The sequence below is a fragment of the Marmota marmota genome, unplaced genomic scaffold, assembly GCF_001458135.2.
Source record: "Marmota marmota marmota unplaced genomic scaffold, marMar, whole genome shotgun sequence".
Classification (NCBI taxonomy): Eukaryota; Metazoa; Chordata; class Mammalia; order Rodentia; family Sciuridae; genus Marmota; species Marmota marmota.
The window spans coordinates 66056981-66077435 of record NW_026000174.1 but is presented as its reverse complement, the minus strand read 5'-3'; the positions used below and the strand labels follow the sequence as shown (position 1 = coordinate 66077435).

General features: G+C 47.0%; 1 protein-coding gene and 1 pseudogene across 3 annotated transcripts in view; both read left to right on the top strand.

Annotated features, from left to right (window-relative positions):
- The first annotated feature begins 271 nt into the window (after positions 1-271).
- LOC107160307 lies at positions 272-886 on the top strand (annotated as a pseudogene).
- A 632-nt stretch (positions 887-1518) lies between these two features.
- The window catches only part of Plaat3 (phospholipase A and acyltransferase 3), a 31650-nt gene continuing 12713 nt past the window's right edge, over positions 1519-20455 (top strand). The window contains exons 1-4 of one of the 3 annotated variants that reach the window (XM_015478136.2): positions 1519-1660; positions 1983-2060; positions 12531-12633; positions 15280-15548. In XM_015478136.2, the coding sequence (XP_015333622.1) occupies positions 2046-2060; positions 12531-12633; positions 15280-15548 (387 nt within the window). In that variant the 5' untranslated portion in view covers positions 1519-1660; positions 1983-2045. Of the gene's footprint in view, positions 1779-1982; positions 2061-12530; positions 12634-15279; positions 15549-20455 lie in introns of all 3 variants that reach the window. The other 2 variants (XM_015478135.2, XM_015478137.2) reach the window with 2 other exon arrangements.

Here is a 20455-nt window from a genome sequence, read left to right as displayed (position 1 = left end):
ATGGCTGAGCCCATCCTCAGCCCTGAAGTCTTATTTAACAAGGTCTATACAGAATTCTTTTCCATTTGAATTCTCTTTCTTTCTTGAGGAAAGGTGTTGCTCTTCCTTCTAGTACAGGGAGAATGCTTTGACGTAGGAATTTCATCTCCTTGCTCCCTCCCTTTCTCCCTTCCTCTCTTCTTTTCTTCCTTCCTGTGCTGGCAATTGAACCCACAGGCTCTCTATTGCTGAGCTACTACACCAGCCCTTTCTATTTTGAGATGTGGTCTCACTAAGTTGCTGAAGCTGGCTTCCAACCTGATCCTCCTGCCTGAGCCTCCTGGGTCTCTGGAGGTATGTGCCACTGTGCCCTGCTCATCTGCTTCTAAGAAACTTAAAAGACCTTGGAGTTGGGTCTCTTCCTCCCCAACTGTAGCTCCCTAGCCAATGCTTATGCAGAGAAGTGGGCTCTGAGATTGTCCAAAGCCCCAGGAAAAATGGTGGAAAATTCACTGTTGCCATGCAATTTATGGCTTTGTTCTTTTCTTAAGCTCCCAGTTTGGCCTCGTGCTTTATCTTATGTGGGCTCCTATTCCTGAATCTTGGCTAAACTCTTTAGGCTCAATCTAGTTGCCTCAAAAATATCGGGCGGTCGAATTATCTCTCTATCTTCTTATTACTATAGTAACTGATTATGTACTCTTATTTGGAATTAACAGGATAAGTACTTCTCCACTCAACTCCATTCATACAATCACAGATAACTATGCTAAAAAATCAACAGCTGAAGAAGTACCAAGAAGGGGCCATCCTAGCATTAAGAGATATTCCTAAGAGAGAAGTAAATCAAATGTACTTTCTTGCAGGCAAGGAACATTATACAAAAACTGAATTGTGTCAAGCATGATGTTTTTGACAATGATTCTGACCATAGTTATATTGATATCTTATTATTAATATTGAAATGTAAAAAAAGGAAGTTTTCCTTCTCTTAGGCAAATTTTATATATATATATATTTTAGTTGTAGATGGACAACTTTATTTCATTAATTTATTTATATGTGGTGCTGAGGATCAAACCCAGCGCCTCACCTGTGCTAGACAAGCGCTCTACCACTGAGCCACAACCCCCAGCCCAGGTAAATTTTAATTAATATTGTAAATGTTTTCAAATATTCATTAATAATAGATTAAATAAAATACTGTATTATTCCCCCCCCCCAAAAAAAGAGGTTAGAATGATCTTCTTGCACCTGTTGTTTTAAGTGCCTTTAAGTTAAAATAGAGAAGAACAGGATCTATACACACACACACACACACACATACATATATATTTATTTTATTTACACTGTCACTTTTTAAACTATACTTCTCTAGAGGAGATAAGTAAATCGATCCCAACACTTCAGTGTGCTGTGTATACAAAGATCAAATGCAACACAACCTGTGGTTAAATACTTGCAGCCTCCGGTCAGAGGAGGGCGTGGAGAGAGACCGCCCTGCCGGCCGCCGGAGCGGGAGGCTTCCAGCTGTCCGTAGGGGTTGGGTCAGGAGCTCGGTCAGGCTGTCATTAGCCAGTCACAGGGGGAGGGGCGGGGTGACCTCTCGCTGGCCAGGGCTCTGCGGCCATTAAGCTGGTTCCTTTGCTGCGGCCGCTGGCCTGCCTCCCAAGTCCGCCAGGTGGGTGGAGCGATTGTTTCTGGGACGTCAGGAAAGGTGAGAAGCTTGGGTGCCTCTCGCGGTCCCCGAGGGCTGCCTGGGAGACAGCAGTTGAGTGGAGCGGGAGTAAACAAGTTAGGTGAGCAGCCGAGCAGCTGCGGCCGCCTGGGACGCGGGCGGGGACCGCGAGCGCGGAGNGGGGGGGGGGGGAGTCAGGTGGTTATTCCGAGGGGTCAGCGACGAACCTCGCAAGGGCTCCAGGCTAGAAGCCGCTGGCTTCTGGGGTCTTGAGGACGCTGTTTCTTGTTGGTGACCTAATGCATTCCTGCTCCCCTTTCCTCAGGCATTACGGCCACTGATAAAGTGAAATCGAGCCTGACATCGAGGGTCCACGTCGCGAAAGAAGATGCGCGCGCCCATTGTAAGTGTGGGGGCCCGGGAGCATGGGGGCCGGGTCGTGTCTTAATGGTAATTTGTTGAGTCCTCTTGCCTGGAGGGAGGATCCTCGTGCCTGGGGACTGTTGGAATTTTCTCAGGACTTCTCGTGCAACGCGTGGTCAGGTTGGGGGCTGCCCTGCCTGAGTCAGCCCTAGTGTAAGGCAGGACCCTCGGGAACAGGGAGGCAGCAAAGGGAGAGGTCTCTCCATTAAAGACAAGGGCTGCCTTTCTGGTCGACAGGCTCCTGGGCCTCAGTGTCTGAGGCTGGACCTGCTGCGCAGGGGCCTCCCCCAGTCAGCTGACTGCGCGGTGACCAGCTCTGCTAGCACATTCCCAGTCCCGCTGTTGGTCTTTCTAACCTGTGATGTGGGATAGGGGGCTTTGCAGAGGCTTCCCGTCATCTAGGCAAACCAGCAGAGTAGTTAAGAGAACAGATTTTTGTGATAGGTCATCAAGTACCTCACTGGGATTTCGATCCAGTTCAAATTCACTCTGTACCCCAGAATGAATATCACTTAAAATTTAGGAAGTGCTCTGAACAATACTTGGCACACATATTGAATGCCCGAGTCATCATCATTATTATTTCAATCCAAGTAAAGAGCTGGGCATACCTGGCATGTGTGACACTTTTTAATATCCCTCGCCTCTGACAACATTACTTTCAGCAATAGTCATAAAATGAATGATAATAGCAGCCAGAAAAGAAATGTGGACAGTGAACATTTTCTTTTATCGGACTTTGTGTATGGAAGCATGAGGTTAAAAAATGAAAAATAAAGGTAATAGCAAAAAAAAAAAACCCAGAAAAAAGTAATGGATTAGTAGTTTTTAGTTACTAAAAACTGAAAAAAGGGAAAATTTATTCTTATATGAAGGTTGATCACAGTAATGAAAAATTATAATGCTATAATTTAATGTCCCCACATTCAAAACATATTCACTAAAACGTCTAAACCAGAAAATTCACCATACGTTTTTCTTTTATGTGGCAAAATTCCCTCAATTTTTCTTCTTGTACAAAAATCAGGGAAAATGACTAAATGCTCAGGAACCTCGACATTTCTTTCATCTCTAACTCTAGAATGAGAGTCTAGTTCTTGGTCACTCTTAGTTTCTTCTGGAGACCAGACTGTTTTGTTTTCTGTTTGAACATAGGGAGATTTAAACAACTGTAGGGGTTGGTGACATAATCTGTGTATGAAGTGAACTTGAACTCTGCTGAGCTGTTAGGAAACCATCGAAACAGACATGTGTGCCGAGTCTGTGTGTGTTGGGGGCTGACGACATAACTGTGTGTTCTCTGATTTAACTTCCACGTTGGTGGCACAATTTTTAAAGATTAAGAAATTAAAATGTGCCAACTGGAGGTGATGATGATGATGATGACGATTAAATCTCAACAGTAACTCAACTCTCCTCTCGAGTGGAGAATGGAAACTGATCACCCCTTCCCTTAGGCCCAGCCCAACGATTCTAGCCATCCCACAACAGGGCGGTAGAGCCAGCAGCAAATCACTGTTCCAGGGCATGGGGAGATGCTGAAGAGTGGAGACTTGAGGCCCATCTCTGTGTGTTCCAAATCTGCTAGAAGGTGTGGGTCTTTTCCTTTCTCCTCCACCCACTCCATCCTGGAGTCTGGCTTGTTGACCCAGCCGCTGCAAGGAAACAAAAGCCCAAATTGAAACTGAAACCCAACCGAGGCCTTTTAATGTGAAGAAGTGATTCCATTGCCCGAATCCAGACTCCCCTTTTCGCTGCTGTACCGCCTAAGTTTGCCAGGTGTTCTGGAGAATCTCTGCAGACCTAGTTAAGGTGCAAAGGGGAGAAGGAAGAAGAGGGGACTTCTCCAGTTGATTTGGGGCTTCAGGTCCTTGCAGGGCTTTCTGTGCACTCCAGAGGGGCTGAGAGAGGCTCAGGGATAGCCACATGTCCCTCCAGGCCATAGACCTCTGCTGAGAATGTCTTCTGTGCCAGGTGGAGGCTGGTGAATTAGGCGGAGCCCTGGCCGCCAGCGTGCTGCTTAAGCCTAGTTGTCGGGCTGGGCATGGAGCTGCTCATGCCTTCCCCTGGCTCAGTCCAGCAAGTTCCAGTCATCCCATACACATGCTGCTCTTCTGGGGAGTCTGGGAGGCGTGCGGGAGTAGAGATGGGAGCCATCTGGAGGGGGGAATGGGATTTTGCCAGGTGATTGGCAAAGGGCAGGTCTAGAGAGCAGCAGTGCAGAGGTGAGGCCCCTCATGGGAGCCGAGCTGTTCTGGGATGTCAGCACCTCCCTGTGAATTAGTTACACGTGTAGAACTCGGCCTTTTTTTTTTCCTGATACTGGGAATTGAACCAAGGGGCACTTGGCCACTGAGCCACATCCCCAGCCCTGTTTTATATTTTATTTAGAGACGGGGTCTCACTGAGTTGCTTAGGGCCTCGCCATCACTGAGACTAATTTTGAACTCGTGATCCTCCTGCCTCAGCCTCCAGAGCTGCTGGGATTACAGGTGTGCGCCACCATGCCTGGCCTTTTCTTATGATCTACCTATTACGTGTTATCCATATATTGGTTTTCAGGCATAAAATGAAGAATACCACTTACTCTCTAAAATATTATGAATTCTAATAAAATTTATGTAAAATATCCTGCACAATTTGTGGGTCTCCAGGCTTTCAAAGCCGTGGGCTTTCCACTGAACCGTGTAGCCTAGCGAAGGCACATTGGAGGAGTTTTCCCATCTTCCTGAGTTAGGTTCCAAATAATTGGACCACCTGGTATACAGTTTCCCTGTTTGCAGATTTAATTTCCAAAAGAAGACTTTACTTTTTGTATCCTTTTTTATATTCCTAAATACCAAGCTTGCTGTCCATTGTATGAGAGCTGCAGTGACTTCCGGCACTGCTTCCTAGGAAGCTGAGAGACCTGGGATAAGTTAGTTCCCGTCTCTGGGCCCAGTTTCCCGGTATGTACAATAGGGCTGTTGTAAGGATTCCTTATGTGAAGACCCCAGCAGGGCCTGGTGGTGGTGGTGAGAGCCAGGCACCCTGACATGGAAGGGGTGAGGGTTGCCCTCTTGGGAACAGCCTGGGGGTGAGTGTGGAGAGCCTGGGAGGGAAGATGAGTTTTGCCTTCTTTTTCTAGGAAGCCTGTGACCTTTGGCTGCTGAGCTTGGGCCTGGCGCCTGTTGCAGATGCCACTGTTCCACCCTGACCCTGGGAGGCCTGGGCACAGGGCAGTGAGGGAAGGGACCATGTGTCTGGCCAGCTCTTGTTTAACTCTCATCCACATTTTCTCTGGGCCTGATGCTGACAAGTCCAGGCAATCAGACCCCTTTCTTGTTCCCCTTCACCCACCTCTCCTGCTTCAACACAGCCAGAGTCACCGAGTCTGCCTCTTGTTGGTTTAAGTGGCTTTATAGTGTTCACCCCATTATCTCAGTTATTCCTTACACAGACTCTGCTGGATGGATCGTCCTGTTTAACTAGAAAGCTCAGAGAGGTTAAGTGATTCCTGAAAGTCACACAGCAATAGAGCACAGAGGGGCTCAGAGGAGGCCTTCCAAGGGTGGTCTGGGTTCTGCTTCTCTGGATGCAGCCTCAGACTGATTGATGCTAACTAAGCTCCCCATGGGTTTCTTTCCCCAAAAACCTTGGCAAAAAACTCCCAGCTCTCTGCTGGAAAGTCCATTCTATGTTCCACTCAGACTTCCCTCTTTATCATAAAATTCTAGACATTTCCCCCAGAGTGTCAAAAGTGAAAGAGGCATGGTGAGGGATTTCCACGTTCACCCCAGATTGTGGTTGAGCAGAAAGTTGGGGAGTGCCTCTGAGCCTCACAACCTCTAGCTGCTTCCTGAGCTGACTTTTCTAAGCAAAAAGAACAACCACACCCTCAGACCCGGTGGCAGCGGAAGCTGCCATTTGCAGCGTCCTGCCTGAGCTGAGCGTCTTACAGCTATTGCCTCATTTGACGCTCAGGACGATCCCAAGAATCAGGTGCTGTCAGTGTCCCTGGTTAACGGCTGAGGACACCGGCTGGGAGAAGCCGGTGAGCGGGCCCAGGGCTGTACTGCTAGTAAGTAGCGGAGCCTGGTGATCTGGGAGCCCTAATTGTAATCACTTGCTGTTTCTGAAAATTTAATCCATCTAGAAAAAAACATAGAAGTTTAAACATTTTCCTACTTTCTCTAGTTTTCATACTCTTGAAATATTTCATAAAGAAACACAAGCAGCCGGGAGCAGTGGCACACGCCTGTAATCCTAGCAGCTCGGGAGGCTGAGGCAGGAGGATCTTGAGGTCAAAGCCAGCCTCCGCAACAGCAAGGCTCTAAGCAACTCAGTGAGAACCCTGTCTCTAAGTAAAATACAAAATAGGGCATGGGGATGTGGCCCAGTGGTTGAGTGCCCCTGAGATTCAACCCCTAGTAGCTAAAAAAAAAAAAAAAAAGAAACAAAACCCCCAAACCCTGAGAAGACTTTGGTGCCTGGATGGGTTAGGATGCTTCCTGAAATGGCCTTGAGTGAAAGAAAAACATTCTTTTTGTTTTGCTTCACCCCTTGGCTTGGAAATTGTTCTAGAAGCGCCCTCACGTTCCACCCTGGCCTGCTGGTGCCCACAGCTGGGGTCTTGTACTGAGTCAGAGTCACAGAGTGAATGGGGGTCATTCTGCAGGGACTGGGACTGCAGGGGGTAAAGTCTGCCAGGCTGTCTCCTTTCTTCTTGCAGGAGGTGGGAATAGGCTGGGGTGCATATTCCAGCCTTGCCACTTTGGGGTGACTCCCCCCACCCCGCCTTATTACCCCGCCTGTGAAATGAGGCCTGTGCACCGTCTCCGCCTAACTTCTAGTCTGACCCGCTGTCCTCTTCAGACATCACCTGTTCTGAGTCTCACTGTGAGGTGCACAGGGGAATCATCCGGGAACTTGAGCGACGTATCAGGCCTGGGCTCTGACCCCGGGATCCTGCTCTGGCCACACCCCAAGAGCCTCTGAGTTTCCCCCCACCACAGCGCGGGGCTCCTCTGGATCCCGCTGCCCTGCCTCCCAGTCTGACCCACCCTCGTGGACTTGCCTCTCTACGGGCCACTTCCTGTCCACTGCCTTCTCTGAGGGCAGTGCAGTGTGTAGGACTTGGGTGTCTCTAGATCTGGGTTCGAATTCTGTTTTACCACCTACAAGTTCCCCTTCCTCTTTTAAGATGGCAGCAGAAATCCCAGGGGCTGCTTCACTTCCAGTTCTTCTCCCTCACTGGCGCTGAAGCCCACATCAGCCAGGCTTTCACCTCCAACTCTCGTGAAGGTCGCGGGGGCCCTCGTCCCAGCACACTTCCTGTGGGCCAGACTTTCCATGCAGCAGCTGCCCTGACCTCTCCAGTGGCTCCGAACAGGCCTTTCAGCCCAGCCTCCCTGAGCCGGCTTATCTGCCCCCAGCTGCTCCGGCCAAGTGCCTTGGGGTCATCTGACTCCTCTTTCCTCCACACCCCTCCTCATCGGCTGTACCTTCAAAGTGGATGCAGCATCCAGTACTTCCGCCCAGCCTGTCTGAGCTGTCGCCCTGGTCTCCTTCTTCCTCCTCATGCCCTGTGTGGTCTCTTCCAAGGGCAGCAGCCAGAGGGACCCTGTGGTGGGTCCTGTCTCTCCGTGTTCCACACCTTGAAGGGGCCCCTATCAGTCAGGGTCAAAGGCCTTAGAGCGGTGGCAGGTGCTGCACTGCCACCTCTGTGGCCCTGTGACCCTCTATGCTGCCACTCTTGCCCTCCACCCCCATTGCTGGCCTTCTTTTCTTTTCTTTTTTGGTATCAGGGATTGAACTCAGGGGCCTTAACCACTGAGCTGCATCCCCAACTCTATTTTATTTTTTTATTTAGTGACAGGGCCTTGCTAAGTTGCTGAACTCAAGATCCTCCTGCCTCAGCCTCCAGAGCTGCTGGGATCACAAGCATGCACCACAGGGCCCGGCTGATGATTTGCTTATTTACTAAGTTTTTTTATTTTTTTTTCCCCACTGTCTTTCTTCCTGTCCCTGAATGACAGCTCCATGAAGGCAGGCATCTTTGCTTTTGCTCATAGACAAAGCCCAGGTGCCTGGTGCCTGGTACACGGCTCAGAGAGTACCTGGGGAGTGAATGAGTAAATGCATGAGTCCCTTGATCCTCCAAGGCAGAGGTGGACACCCTCAAAGTGAGGGGATTCTCAGGGATATTATTGGCCACTTAATTCATTGGGATTTGTTAAAAATGTGGGATGAGCTGAGCATGGTGGTGCTGTAATTGCTGTAATCCCAGCAATTCTGGAGGCTGAGGCAAGAGGATCCCAAGATTGAGGCAGTCTCAGCAATTTAGTGGGACCCTGTCTCAAAATAAAAATTAAAAAGGGCTGGGGATATGGCTCAGTGGAAAAGTGCCCCACAGGTTCAATCCCTGGTAACAAAATAATAAAAACAAAACAAAAAAAACCCAAAGGTGATTTTGCATGTTAGCAATCCGTTCTCCTGTCATTCATGCTGGGGAGGAGGAGGCAGGAACCCAGGGTATGGCTATGGATGGTAATTTATAGGGAGCTGTAAAGCTTATGGTCAGAGCACATCACAGGTGCATCTTCTCGCTCTTGTCATTACCTTGGACTCCCTCATTGCTTGAGCTCTTAAATGACTTAAAACAACAACGACAACAACAATAAAATTTGAAGATACAGTACAACAGAAACAAAAAGATGGACGTATGTTGTGTGATAAAGCAAATATAGTATCAGGTCTATAGATGTTCATTTAAAATCTTCTTTCACTTTTAAACATTTGAAAACTCAAATCGTATGTTTGAAAATTTTTTTTATAATAAAATGTTGGGAAGTGTGTTATATACTTGAAAATGTGACATAAAATCTAGAAATTTTTGGAGAAATGAAGGATCACCCTTAGCTCTCTCCAGAGTGAATGTCTTTTAGGATGTTGAGAGAGAGATTTATATATTTCAGCAAATAAATTTCAACAAATATATTAAAAATATATAAACATACGTATATATTTATGTATATATGTGCACATATATATTTGATCTATCTAAATACCTATATCTTTCTAATATTTTTGCTTTGCATGTGTGTGTGTGTGCTCATGTGCGTGTGTGCGTATCTTTTGGTACTGGGGATTGAACCCACTGAACTACATTCCCAGACCTTTTATTTTTTAATTTTGAGACAGGTTCTCATTAAGTTGCTTAGGGCCTCTCTAAGTTGTCCAGGCTGGCCTTGAACTTGGGATCCTCCTGCCGTAGCCTCCCAAGTTGCTGGGATTACACTATACCTGGCTATGTATTTCTAATTTTTTGGCATGACAGTGTTTGGATGAATTACCCAAAATCAAATTTTGATTGATTGAACAAACACACTGGTGTTTGTTCAATCCTGTTTTTTTTCCAATTCTAAAATGAATTCATGCTTATTTAAACATTTTTTAAAAGTAGAAAATAATTCAAAAGAAAATTAATGCCTCTAATTGGGACAAAGTTTCATGAGGTTTAGTAACATACAGTCTATATTATCCAACTAAAAAATACAAGTTCATCAGCATGAGGGTATTTTTCCTATTTAAAAATCTTAAAAATTTTTCATTACCAAAGTAATTATACTTGAAAAGTTCAAACAAATCAAATTATAGAACATAAAGTTTAAAACTCCTTGAATCTCAGTCACTTACTGTGTACAATTTGCGATAGTTTGGTGTGTTTCCTCGGATCATAATAGTGTATAATACATTTTAATTATAAATGCACTTTAAGCAAAGATGGAATAATAATGCCTTCCAACTTGCTGATTTTGATGATTTCCATGTCTGCTGCTGTGACCCACCTTCTCCCTTAACCCTCGTTTGGGTTGTTTCCATTATGAATTTCAGAGGCCAGAGATTGCCCCTCAGTTTGCTTGCTAAGGAAAATGCCTGTCACACAGCCTTTGTCACTCTGCTTTTGTGGGGAGATAAAGGCTTTTTGTGGTGAAATCCCGTGGGTGAGCAGAGTCTCAGCTGGCCATTGTTACCGCGTGTGCTGCGTAGGAGGGTCTCGGTCACTCCACTGTGCAGCTGGGGGTCCCCTGAGCCCTTCCCTCGAGGAGGCAGCCTGTTCCCGTGTCTGGCGGTGCTCTGCTGAGCCAAGCCTTTCCTCACTTGCCTGGATACCTGGGAGAGCTGCGGGTCCTTTCATGACAGAGGTTGGCAAACATTTTCCCTAAAGGCCCAGGTAGTAAACATTGTAGGTTTTACAGTTGAGATGGTGGCTGCCACAACGTCTCAACCCTGCTGTCGCAGAGAGCAAGCAGCCGCAGACAGAAGGTGAATGTGTGAGTGCATTCACGTTCCCAGAACACCTCACAGACGATGAAATTTGAATTTCCTGTGTGAAAAGATATTCTCTTTGGACTCTTCCCCAGCTACTTAAAACTGTAAGAAACATTTTGAGCTTTCCGGCAGGCCATACAAAAGCAGAGGGCCAAATTTGGCTCTGGACGGTAATTTTTGTACCTTTATATTGAGCACATGAGGTTTTGAATTCTTAATTATGACTCAGCAGGGCAGGCGTATGTGTGTCATTAGGTAATTGCTTTTCTGATTGGATTTTGGTGGAAGAGGGTAAATTATGCATATCCTTAGTTTATGGCACCCTGTCTTCTTGGGTCCCTTCTTTTTTGGGGGGGGTCCTGGGGATTGAACTTAGGGGCACTCGACCGCTGAGCCACATCCCCAGCCCTATTTTGTATTTTATTTAGAGACAGGGTCTCACTGAGTTGCTTAGTGCCTCGGTGTTGCTGTGGGTCTGTGGGCCTTTAGTTTACTTAAGTGATGTTGTGTGACCGAGTGCACCTTCATTTTCCCAGTAGGCACTGTTTTAAAGTCCCTCTGGGGCTGGGGTGCACCTCAGGGGTAGTGCACGTGCTTAGCATGTTTGAGGCCCTGGGCTCCATCCCTAGCACCTTGAGACCCCCCATGTTGCCCTGTAGACATCAACTCCCTACTTTTAACTAGGGCATAGGACTCCATACGGGAGTCCTCTACTTTTTTTTTTTTTTCAATATTTTTTTTGATTGTTGATGGACCTTTATTTTATTCGTTTATTTATATGTGGTACTGAGAATCGAACCCAGTGCCTCACACATGCAAGGCAAGTGCTCTACTGCTGAGCCACAACCCCAGCCCATGAGTCCTCTACTTTTTACTTCTTATTTATTTTGGGGGTGCTGGCATGGAATGTGGGCAGCCCCTGTACTCCTAGGAGCAAGCAGGTCGGAGCCCCTCTCCGTGTCTTCACTGTGTGGAAGGCGGTGCTGGTCCTGCCTGCAGATGGGGCCTTAGCAAAGGACAGAGTGGTTGGAACCAGGTGCTGATGGGCCTGTCTCCAGAGGTCCTGGGGGTAGGTTTCCTTGATCATTAGAGTCTATGATTAGCCTGGGCCGCAGAGGCTACCCCACCCCAACTCTGGTCAGAGTGGGAAACTCCCCACCCCCAGTGCATAGCACAGGTCTGACCCTGGGGTGTCAGTGATGTGGGTGGGTGTGATCTTGAACCTCTCTGAAGTTTTCTCAAATTGTACCCCATGTTCCCCTAACAGGCAGGGACTTGGGAGCATCTACAGCACCCTTCCCACCTTCTTCACACACACACACACACACACACACACACACACACACTCATGTTCACGTGTTCACACACATGTCCACTCAGGCGTGCTCTCTCCCACTGCCTAGGCTCCACACACTCACCTGAGCACTCATGGCCCTTCTCTTTGTGCTGAGCAGCCAGGAGCACCTCATTACCTCAGGCCCATCCCAGTTCTCTGTAGGGCCCTTGGCCAGGTTGGGGTGCCTGTGGGGATACCCTGTAGACTGGACAGCCTCAGGTGGCAGTTCTAGTCAAAACAACCAGTGACGGTAGCCTGACAGTCTGTGTGTAGTCAAGACATGGACCTGGGGATTAGCCTGCCTGATGTTGAGTCCTGGCCATGTCACTCACGAGCTGTGTGGCTTTGTGCAAATTCACGCACATCTCTGAGCCTTATAGGAGATTTCCTCCCTTATAGATGGGGTTCAGGATAGACAGTACTCACCTTATAGGATGGGTGCGTGGATTTATTGAGGCATGCGTGTGAAATAAAATGCTCGGCTCAGAGTAACAGTTCGTTTAGAATATTCCTAGAAAGAGTCACAATGAGACAGAGATCCAGATAACAAACCTTTCTGATTTGCAGTTTGTCATTTGTAAGGTCAGGGTGGGTTTTGTGGGGAGGCAGGTCTGTGGTCCCTGCAGGACTGGAGCTCAGGCTTGTGAGGTGGACCTGCATCAGACTAGCAGGGCAGGGCTTGGGACACATGTCCTGCTGACCTGATGCTGGGCCCTGCTGACTGAACCCTCCTGATGGCGCCCCACCCCTGGTTCCAAGGTCTCATGCCACCACTAACATCCCTCTTCTTGCTTTTTCCAGCCAGAGCCCAAGCCTGGAGACCTGATTGAGATTTTCCGTCCTTTCTACAGACACTGGGTGATCTACATTGGCGATGGATATGTGGTCCACCTGGCCCCCCCAAGTAAGGGCACCCAGGCCTCCGCTGTGCTGGGCTGTGCTGGGCCTAGGGGCTAGGAGAGGGGGATGGGAGAACTGCACATAACAGGCAGCTCCAAATTCCTCCTTGCTCCCCAACTGGGGTTTTGTTCCTGTTACCAGGAGGCAGTTAGGCTGTTTGGAGTGGGGCAGTGGTTTTCAAACTCTGCTCCTTGCAGTCCCAGGGGTTCTTGGAAAGGGGCTGAAGAAGCATCCAAGGAGGCAGCTCTGCTTTTTTTTGTATGTGGGGTGCTGGGGATTGAACCCATGGCCTTGGGCGTGGGAGGCAAGCACTCTACTAACTGAGCTAAATCCCCAGCCTGGCAGCTCTGCTTTTAAGCAAAGACTCCTGGAGAGAACGCAGGTGTCGGGCAGACAGACTTGGTTATGAGTTCATTTGGGCTTTTCAGCCTTGGTTGGTTTATTTGTAAACTGAGGCTAAGAAACACTTACCGTGGAGTATGGTAATGAGAATTCCCCATCCCCTTTCTTAAGCTTTTTACTTAAACTGGAAAACAACACAAATATAGCCAAGCACACAGATGCAGTAGAGGGTAAGTCAGTGAACTGGAAAAAACCATCTGCCATCAGAGTGGGCCCAGTTTTTGGCCGTTTTGAACAGAGCTGGTGTGGACATTCCTGAATGTGTCTTTTGTTCATCTCTTTACTCTTAACTAATGGCCTTAATTAATGGAGTAACCAGAGTGGATGTCCTCTTCTCCACGCCTGATTAACCAAACCACCAGGATCTGCATGAGCAGAATCTGCATCCAACTGGATGGTTCTAAAGGATACATCAGTCATGCCACTCTCTCTTTAAAATTCTCACCCAGTGACTCAGGTGTAGCTCAGTGGTAGTGCACATGTTTAGCATGAGGAAGGCCCAGGGTGCCATCCCTGGCACCCCCCCAAAAAAAATCTCCATTGGCCTTTCCCTTATATGTAGAAACAGATTCTGGTTAACTTAGAAACGATAGTCTGTCCTGTAGACGTGGGGCCTGCCTCTCTGGGCCTCATCCTCTGGTCTCTCTTCCTGGGCCTCTAGGTGGCAGCCACGGTGGCTTCCTTGCTGCCCCTCGGGCCTGCCACGCTCTTCCCTTGGTGGGGTCTTTTGGCTTTTGCTGTCCCTCTTGCTTGGCCTGCTCTTCCTGGTTCTTAATACATAAAAATAACAGCTGACTCTTGCCTTTCAGCCACTGGGACTTAGGGCCTGGCAGCCCAGCTGTGGCTTCTGTGCCTTTAAGCACCATGCTCTGCTGCCCACTTGGACGTTTCTGTGTCCAGTCATGGGTTGTTTGCTAACCCACATGCCCTTTCTTACTGTTTTCTTTAATAGAAAATGGGTGTTGGCTCAGCATTGGCCCAGCAAAGCAAAGTCACATGTGCAGACCACTCAGGCCGTCAGTCATGGAGCCAGAATCAGAACCCAGAGCCTCTGAGGGTCAGCCCAGGTGCAGTGTGTCACACGCCAGGGTGGCACCGAGGGGACAGGGTTTAAGGAAGCCCTTACCTAGGTGTTGCTGCTGTCATGCATGTCGCTGAGAGCTGGTACCTGCTAAATATTGTGCCACATCACGTTGCTTGCCTCACCTAGTCCCAGCCCTGTTCCCCACCCGACCTGTGGGCTGCGGGTGGGTGGCTGAGCCTCAAGGGCGCAGCCTGTCTACACACTCAGGCCTCGAACGAGGCCACCTGGCTCTCATTTACTTCAGCGACTCTCCAGCATCACCTCCTCTGACCACTAACTCTGAATTCCCCTGACTTTCTAAAGATCTCAGGATTGTACTCAGGGCAGAGGGCTGTTGTCCTTTCTGGAAAGCCGAGCAGAGCAGGATCTGGAATCTGATTAGCCCTTGCTGCCACTGCTTGTTGCTGTCACATGGTGTCACAGTTGAAGGCTGTCCTGCCCAGTTGAGGGGGGTTGCTATTGCTGCACCTGGGGGGCCTGATTCTGGCAGGGCTACAGAGGCTCTTTACCAGTGGGCTTCCTCTTGGGGTGCTCCCGGGCTCCTGCGTCCACCTCTTGGGTGCACACATACTTTTTCAGTGACTATACCTAGTGCATGCCCCTGCCCACGATGCAGGTGGCTGGATTGGGAGCTGCTGGGTCTGTGCTGGCATCAGCTCTAGCCTCTGGGCCTTGGCCAGGACTGCTGGTGTCCCTAGGGGCCCTCCTTAGCATCACACCTAGGAAGCAGCTATAGGGCTTTGGTCCCTTTGCTCCCAGAAGGTGGCCACTGCTCCTGAAATCAGTCAACTTTTCTCTGTCCTCAGTGTCCTGAGGTCCAGGAGTTGTAGCCCTGATGGAATCACAAAAGATTCACAGTATTCTCTAAGAAGAAAAGGTGTGTTCAAAGTTCATATTTGCATAATTAAGAGGGCAAGGTAGTTGTCAAGGGCACAGAAAACCAGCTTCTCTAGGCTAACAAAAATTATAATAGATCCTGGAACTTCACTAGTCCTTACTTTAGGTAAGAAAACCAGGACACAGAGACCACACGCCCTCTCCAAAGCCACACAGTCATGTCTGTACCCTTCTGGTGCCAAGGGCAGATGCTCAGCTGGGGACAGTTCTGAGACTCTGGGGCCCTTTCCTGGACCCCTTCTCTGTTTCCCCTTTGTGGATCCTCAGGTGAAGTGGCAGGAGCGGGTGCGGCCAGCATCATGTCCGCCCTGACGGACAAGGCCCTAGTGAAGAAGGAGCTGCTGTACGACGTGGCGGGGAGAGACAAGTACCAGGTCAATAACAAGCACGACGACAAGTACTCCCCGCTGCCCCCCAGCAAAATCATCCAGCGGGCGGAGGAGCTGGTGGGGCAGGAGGTCCTCTACAAGCTGACCAGCGAGAACTGCGAGCACTTTGTGAATGAGCTGCGCTACGGAGTTGCCCGCAGTGACCAGGTGTGTCCTCAGCTTGTGTCCCCATCCCAGGAACCAGACCATTCCCAGCTGACAGTGGCTGGGCATCAGTGTGGGGGGAGAGAGAGGGCCGAACAAGACAACACAGCAGACATGTGCTTCCTGTCCTCAAGGGTGTCACAGTTGGGGTGGGAGGACAGTCAGACACGGTGGCAACGCAGGTCAGTGCTGTTAGGGACGTGATGGCCAAGAAAGGAAGTCATGGCCATGGTGATCAGCCTCTTTCCTGAGCCCTCCCTGGTGTCTGGCCCTGGGATGAACCTCTGGAGCCTGGAGGTTCTATTATTCCCACTTAACAGATGGGAAAATGGAGGCTTCCAGTGCTTCTGTAATTGTCTGTGGCTGTTCATTTCATCCGACAAAGCTCTGTTGGGTCTCCAGACCTGCACCTGTCTTTTCCTTAGAGTCAAATGTGCCTACGCCAATGAATAGCAGAGGTGGCCGAGATCTGTGTGACCAGCCTCCTCGGGCTTACCAGTGGCACTCTCCTCAGCCCAGCTGAAGTCCAAGAGGGAGTCCAGGAGGCCCCAGGGCCTCCCAGGGGATGCAGTTATGTTCCTTTACTTGGTCTGCTTTTGGCCCTGCCCGCTCTCTTGGGTCTCGTTTTCTCCTTCCTGTTCTCCCTGTGCCCCACTTTGATTGCTACTTCCCGCCCCGCTTTTTGATGAGCCCATTCTTGGAAAAAGTTCTTATATGATTGTTGATGCAGAAAAATATGATTTTTTTCCTTCAATGAATGATGAGGTTAAAATCAGTCTGGTGGTTCATTTTTATTTTTTGAGATCCATTCCTTTGTTTTTGGTCAGGGTGGTGGTCAACAGCATGGGCTCCTGGAGTCAGGCCGACCTGGGCTGGATCTGGGGCCTGCCTTTTGTCAGCTGTCTGACCTTGGGAGATTTGTTTGACCTTGAGAGATTTAGCCAAGTCCCCCAACTTGAGTAAAGAACAAGTGATAACTGATCCTGGAGGATTTCCATAGGAATTAGCTTAGAAGGTCTTTCTGCTTAGTGCAGAGCTGGCTCAGTAAACTGTTGTACTAGTGGAGTGGTCCTGCTGGTCCTCATCTTGTTCTTTTTTGCCTGGTTCCCCTGTGCCTTGTCCGCTGGCCTATCGGGGCCACAGTGACTCGGATGGGGAGGCACTCACCAGTGCCACCTACAAGGATCAGTCTCAGCTTTCCCTCAGACGCTGCCAACATCTGTACTTGCTGCATTGACCCCCAAAGTGGTTGGTAGCTTCATGTTCTATCTATCATGAGATTTTAGATGTCTTCCAGTGGGTATCTTCATATTGTTTTTCTCAACTTGTTGGGTTATTATTGTCTGTCAGCTGTTTATACATATGACTGTTAAGGCTGATTCATACAGAAATCGAGTGGCAAGTGCATGCTAAGTAGATTGCTGCTTGTGTGTGGGGTGGACTCCCAGGTCCCTGGGTTGCAGTCTGGCTTCCACTTCCCTGAGAGTTGATAAAAGACGTCAGTGTGCAGGACCATGCGAGGAACTTCACTAGGACCTGGATGTGGCGGGTTCAAAAGATGATGCAAAGCAAGAAGGGGTCTGGGGGAGATGGCACTCAGCACATCTGTTTATTGGGGCTAATGGTCTTCAAAACAGTGTCCTGGGCTGAGGAGGTAACTCGGTGGTAGAGTGCTTGGCTAGCATGTGTGAGGCCAGGGTTCCATCCCCAGTGTGAGTTTGGGGGGGGAGGTGGGGCAAGAAAAAACCATTCGACTTCTAAGTAACACGGCTGTCATTTCTTCGCTAGCCTCCTAAAGATCCCAGGCACTTCTCTCCTGCACTGATGTTTTTATCCTCTGAAGCTCACATCTTTCTCTCTCTTGGTTTACTTCCTTGTTTTCGTTGGACTAGTTTCCCTAATAGTTTATTGAAAAATAGTGCATTGTGAAAAGAGCTCGGGTGCCTAAAAATGTCTTTGGTTTGCCCTCACATTTGATTGACAGTTTGGCTAAGTGTAGAACTCCAGGTTGCAAATCAATTTTTTTTTTGAAGGCATTGATTCACTGTCTAGATTTTGTTATGGTGGCGATGGAGTCAGAAACCATGCAAAAATTTTTTTTTTTGGTACTGGGGAATGAACTCAGGGGCACTGGACCACTGAGCCACATCCTCAGCCCTATTTTGTATTCTATTTAGAGACAGGGTCTCACTGAGTTGCTTAGCACCTCGCTTTTGCTGAGGCTGGCTTTGAACTCACGATCCTCCTTTCTCAGCCTCTCAAGCCACTGGGATTACAGGTGGGTGTCACTGAAACCATTCTATTTTTGAGCCTTTAAATGTGGCTCATTTTTTTTTCCCCAGAGCTATGGAATCTTATCTTTTTTTCACTATGATGTGCCTTGGGTGGGTCTGTTTCATCTATTGTGCTGAATACTTGGTGATTCCTTTAAATCTAGAAACTCATTTCTTTTAATTCTGGGAAATTTTCCATTTTGACTTCTCTGGGACTCCTGCTCTTGGGATGTTGGACCCTGGATTGCTCTCCTGATTGTTTTGTCTTCTTTTTCCTGTTTTTCATTTGTTGATCTTTTTGGATTAGAAAACTAACATTCATTGGCAGATTTAGGTATAATGAAAGTTTCATCTTAAAATTTAGTAGTGATTATCAGCATGAAAAAGAGAAACTTCACACTTAAAAGATTCAGTGTTATCATTACTGATATTGCATAAAAGTCAATCATGTATGATTTCCTCTTCAGGTAAATTTCCCTATATCTATATAGCAATAAACTCCAAATATAGATTACAATACAACCTTGGGAAACAGCAAGATTTTCCATAAAATCAAGGGTGTACATTAGGAAGATTTGCAAAATAAATCCTATTCATCTCATTTTTATCTATTCTTGGGTTCTATTAATAGAATAATGGACAGATCCACAAGTTTCTGTAAGTAGAACATTTTTCTTACTGCCAAATTGTTACACAGTTTAGTAAAATATGTATATCATTAAGCACAAATGATATTTAGAACATTTAAATGAAATTTCAAATCTTGAGATAGTGAAATAACCAGGAAACATTTTCTACCATTTCTTCTTTTTATAAACCATAATTCTACTCTTGTTGTGAAATGAAACAACACGAACTGCACACGACACCCTTTTCTTCATGTGGCTTTAGCCTCAACTGATCCATCCAACATAATGACGGTGCAACAAACCAATCCACTTAATCCACCCATCACAGAAAGTGAAACCAGAATATAATATAAAACCAAGAGAAGTGCCACCTGTTTTGTTGCAAAGATTTCCTCTTTACTCTTTTGATCTAGGATGTGGGTTTCGGAACCTCAGTGGCTGTTGACAATTTTGGGCCAGATAATTCTTCGTGACTGTGACACCAGGAGCATCCCACCCCAGACCAACAATGTCCGTAGGCATTGCCACATTTCTTCCTGGGGCAAAATTGTTCCCATTTGAGGACCCCCAGCCCAGGGGAGTCATGACTATAATACCTGCTGGTGAGCCAAATTAAAATGTAACCTCCCCAGGTGTTCCTCTCACTAAAGATGGCCAAATTAGTAAAAATGGGAAAAAGTCCAGCCGCATTTTTCTTCACAAATGCTGTCAAAAGCCATGACTGTCCCTGTCATTGACTCATGAAGGCATTTTTGTTTTTAAGAATCTGATGAATCATTGTCTGCACTGGCTCTTTGCAGCAGGTCAGATTTCTATCAACAGAGTACTTAGGACTTATCTAACTTCTCAGAAAAAAAAAAAAAGTGAAGCAATGGATTTAAATTAAAATGCAATCTGTGCCTTACATGCCTAAGAGCATTCTAGGAACAGGTTTTTCTACTTTCTATCCACTTAAAAATACTTGGGCTTCACAAAGTGTATTTTAGTAAATCTCTGTAGAGAAGCCTTTGCATTGAGTTATACTAAAAACAAACAAACAAACAAACAAAAAACCCCAAAACAAACAAACGAAAAAATACCTCCACCAACTCGGAGCTGCACTTACAGTGAAGTCTAGTCTGAATTAGATAAAATATTAAGATTGAAAATGTGGACAGTCCATCTGGATAAACTGTGAGGTAGTACTTTAATGTTACTGTAAAGAAAGGCCAATTTCTCTTTTTAAAACTTTTTTCTTTTTTATTAATTTTAAAATTTGTTTTAATTAGTTATACATGACAGTAGAATGCATTTATGCACTTTGATATATCATTCATAGATGGGATATAATTTCTCACTTTTCTGAGTGTACATATTGTAGAATCATATTGGTCATGTAGTCACATATATACCCAAAGTAATAATGTCTGTTTCATTCCACCGTCTTTCCTGTCCCCATATCCCTTCCCCTTCCCTCTCATCACTTCTCTCTATCTAATCTAAGGTAATACTATTCTTCTCTAGTCTCCCCTACCACTTTATTATGAATTAGCATCTGCATGTTAGAGAAAACATTTGGCCTTTGTTTTTTTTTTTTTTGATTGGCTTATTTTGCTTAGCCTGATATTCTCCAACTCCATCCATTTACTGGCAAAGGCCATAATTTCACTCTTCTTTAAAGCTGAGTAATATTCCATTGAGTAGACATACCACATTTTCTTTATCCATTCATCTATTGAAGGACACCTAGGTTGGTTCCATAGTTTAGATATTGTGAATTGAGCTGCTATAAACATTGATGTGGCTGCATTACTGTACTATGCTGATTTTAAGTCCTTTGGGTATAAACTGAGGAGTGGGTAACTGGGTCAAATGTTGGTTCCATTCCAAGTTTTCTGAGGAATCTCCATACTGCTTTCCATCGTGGTTGCACTAATTTGCAGTCCCACCAGCAATGTGTGAGTGTACCTTTTCCCCACATCTTCACCAACATTTATTTATTGTTGCCTGTATTCTTTTTTTTTTTTTT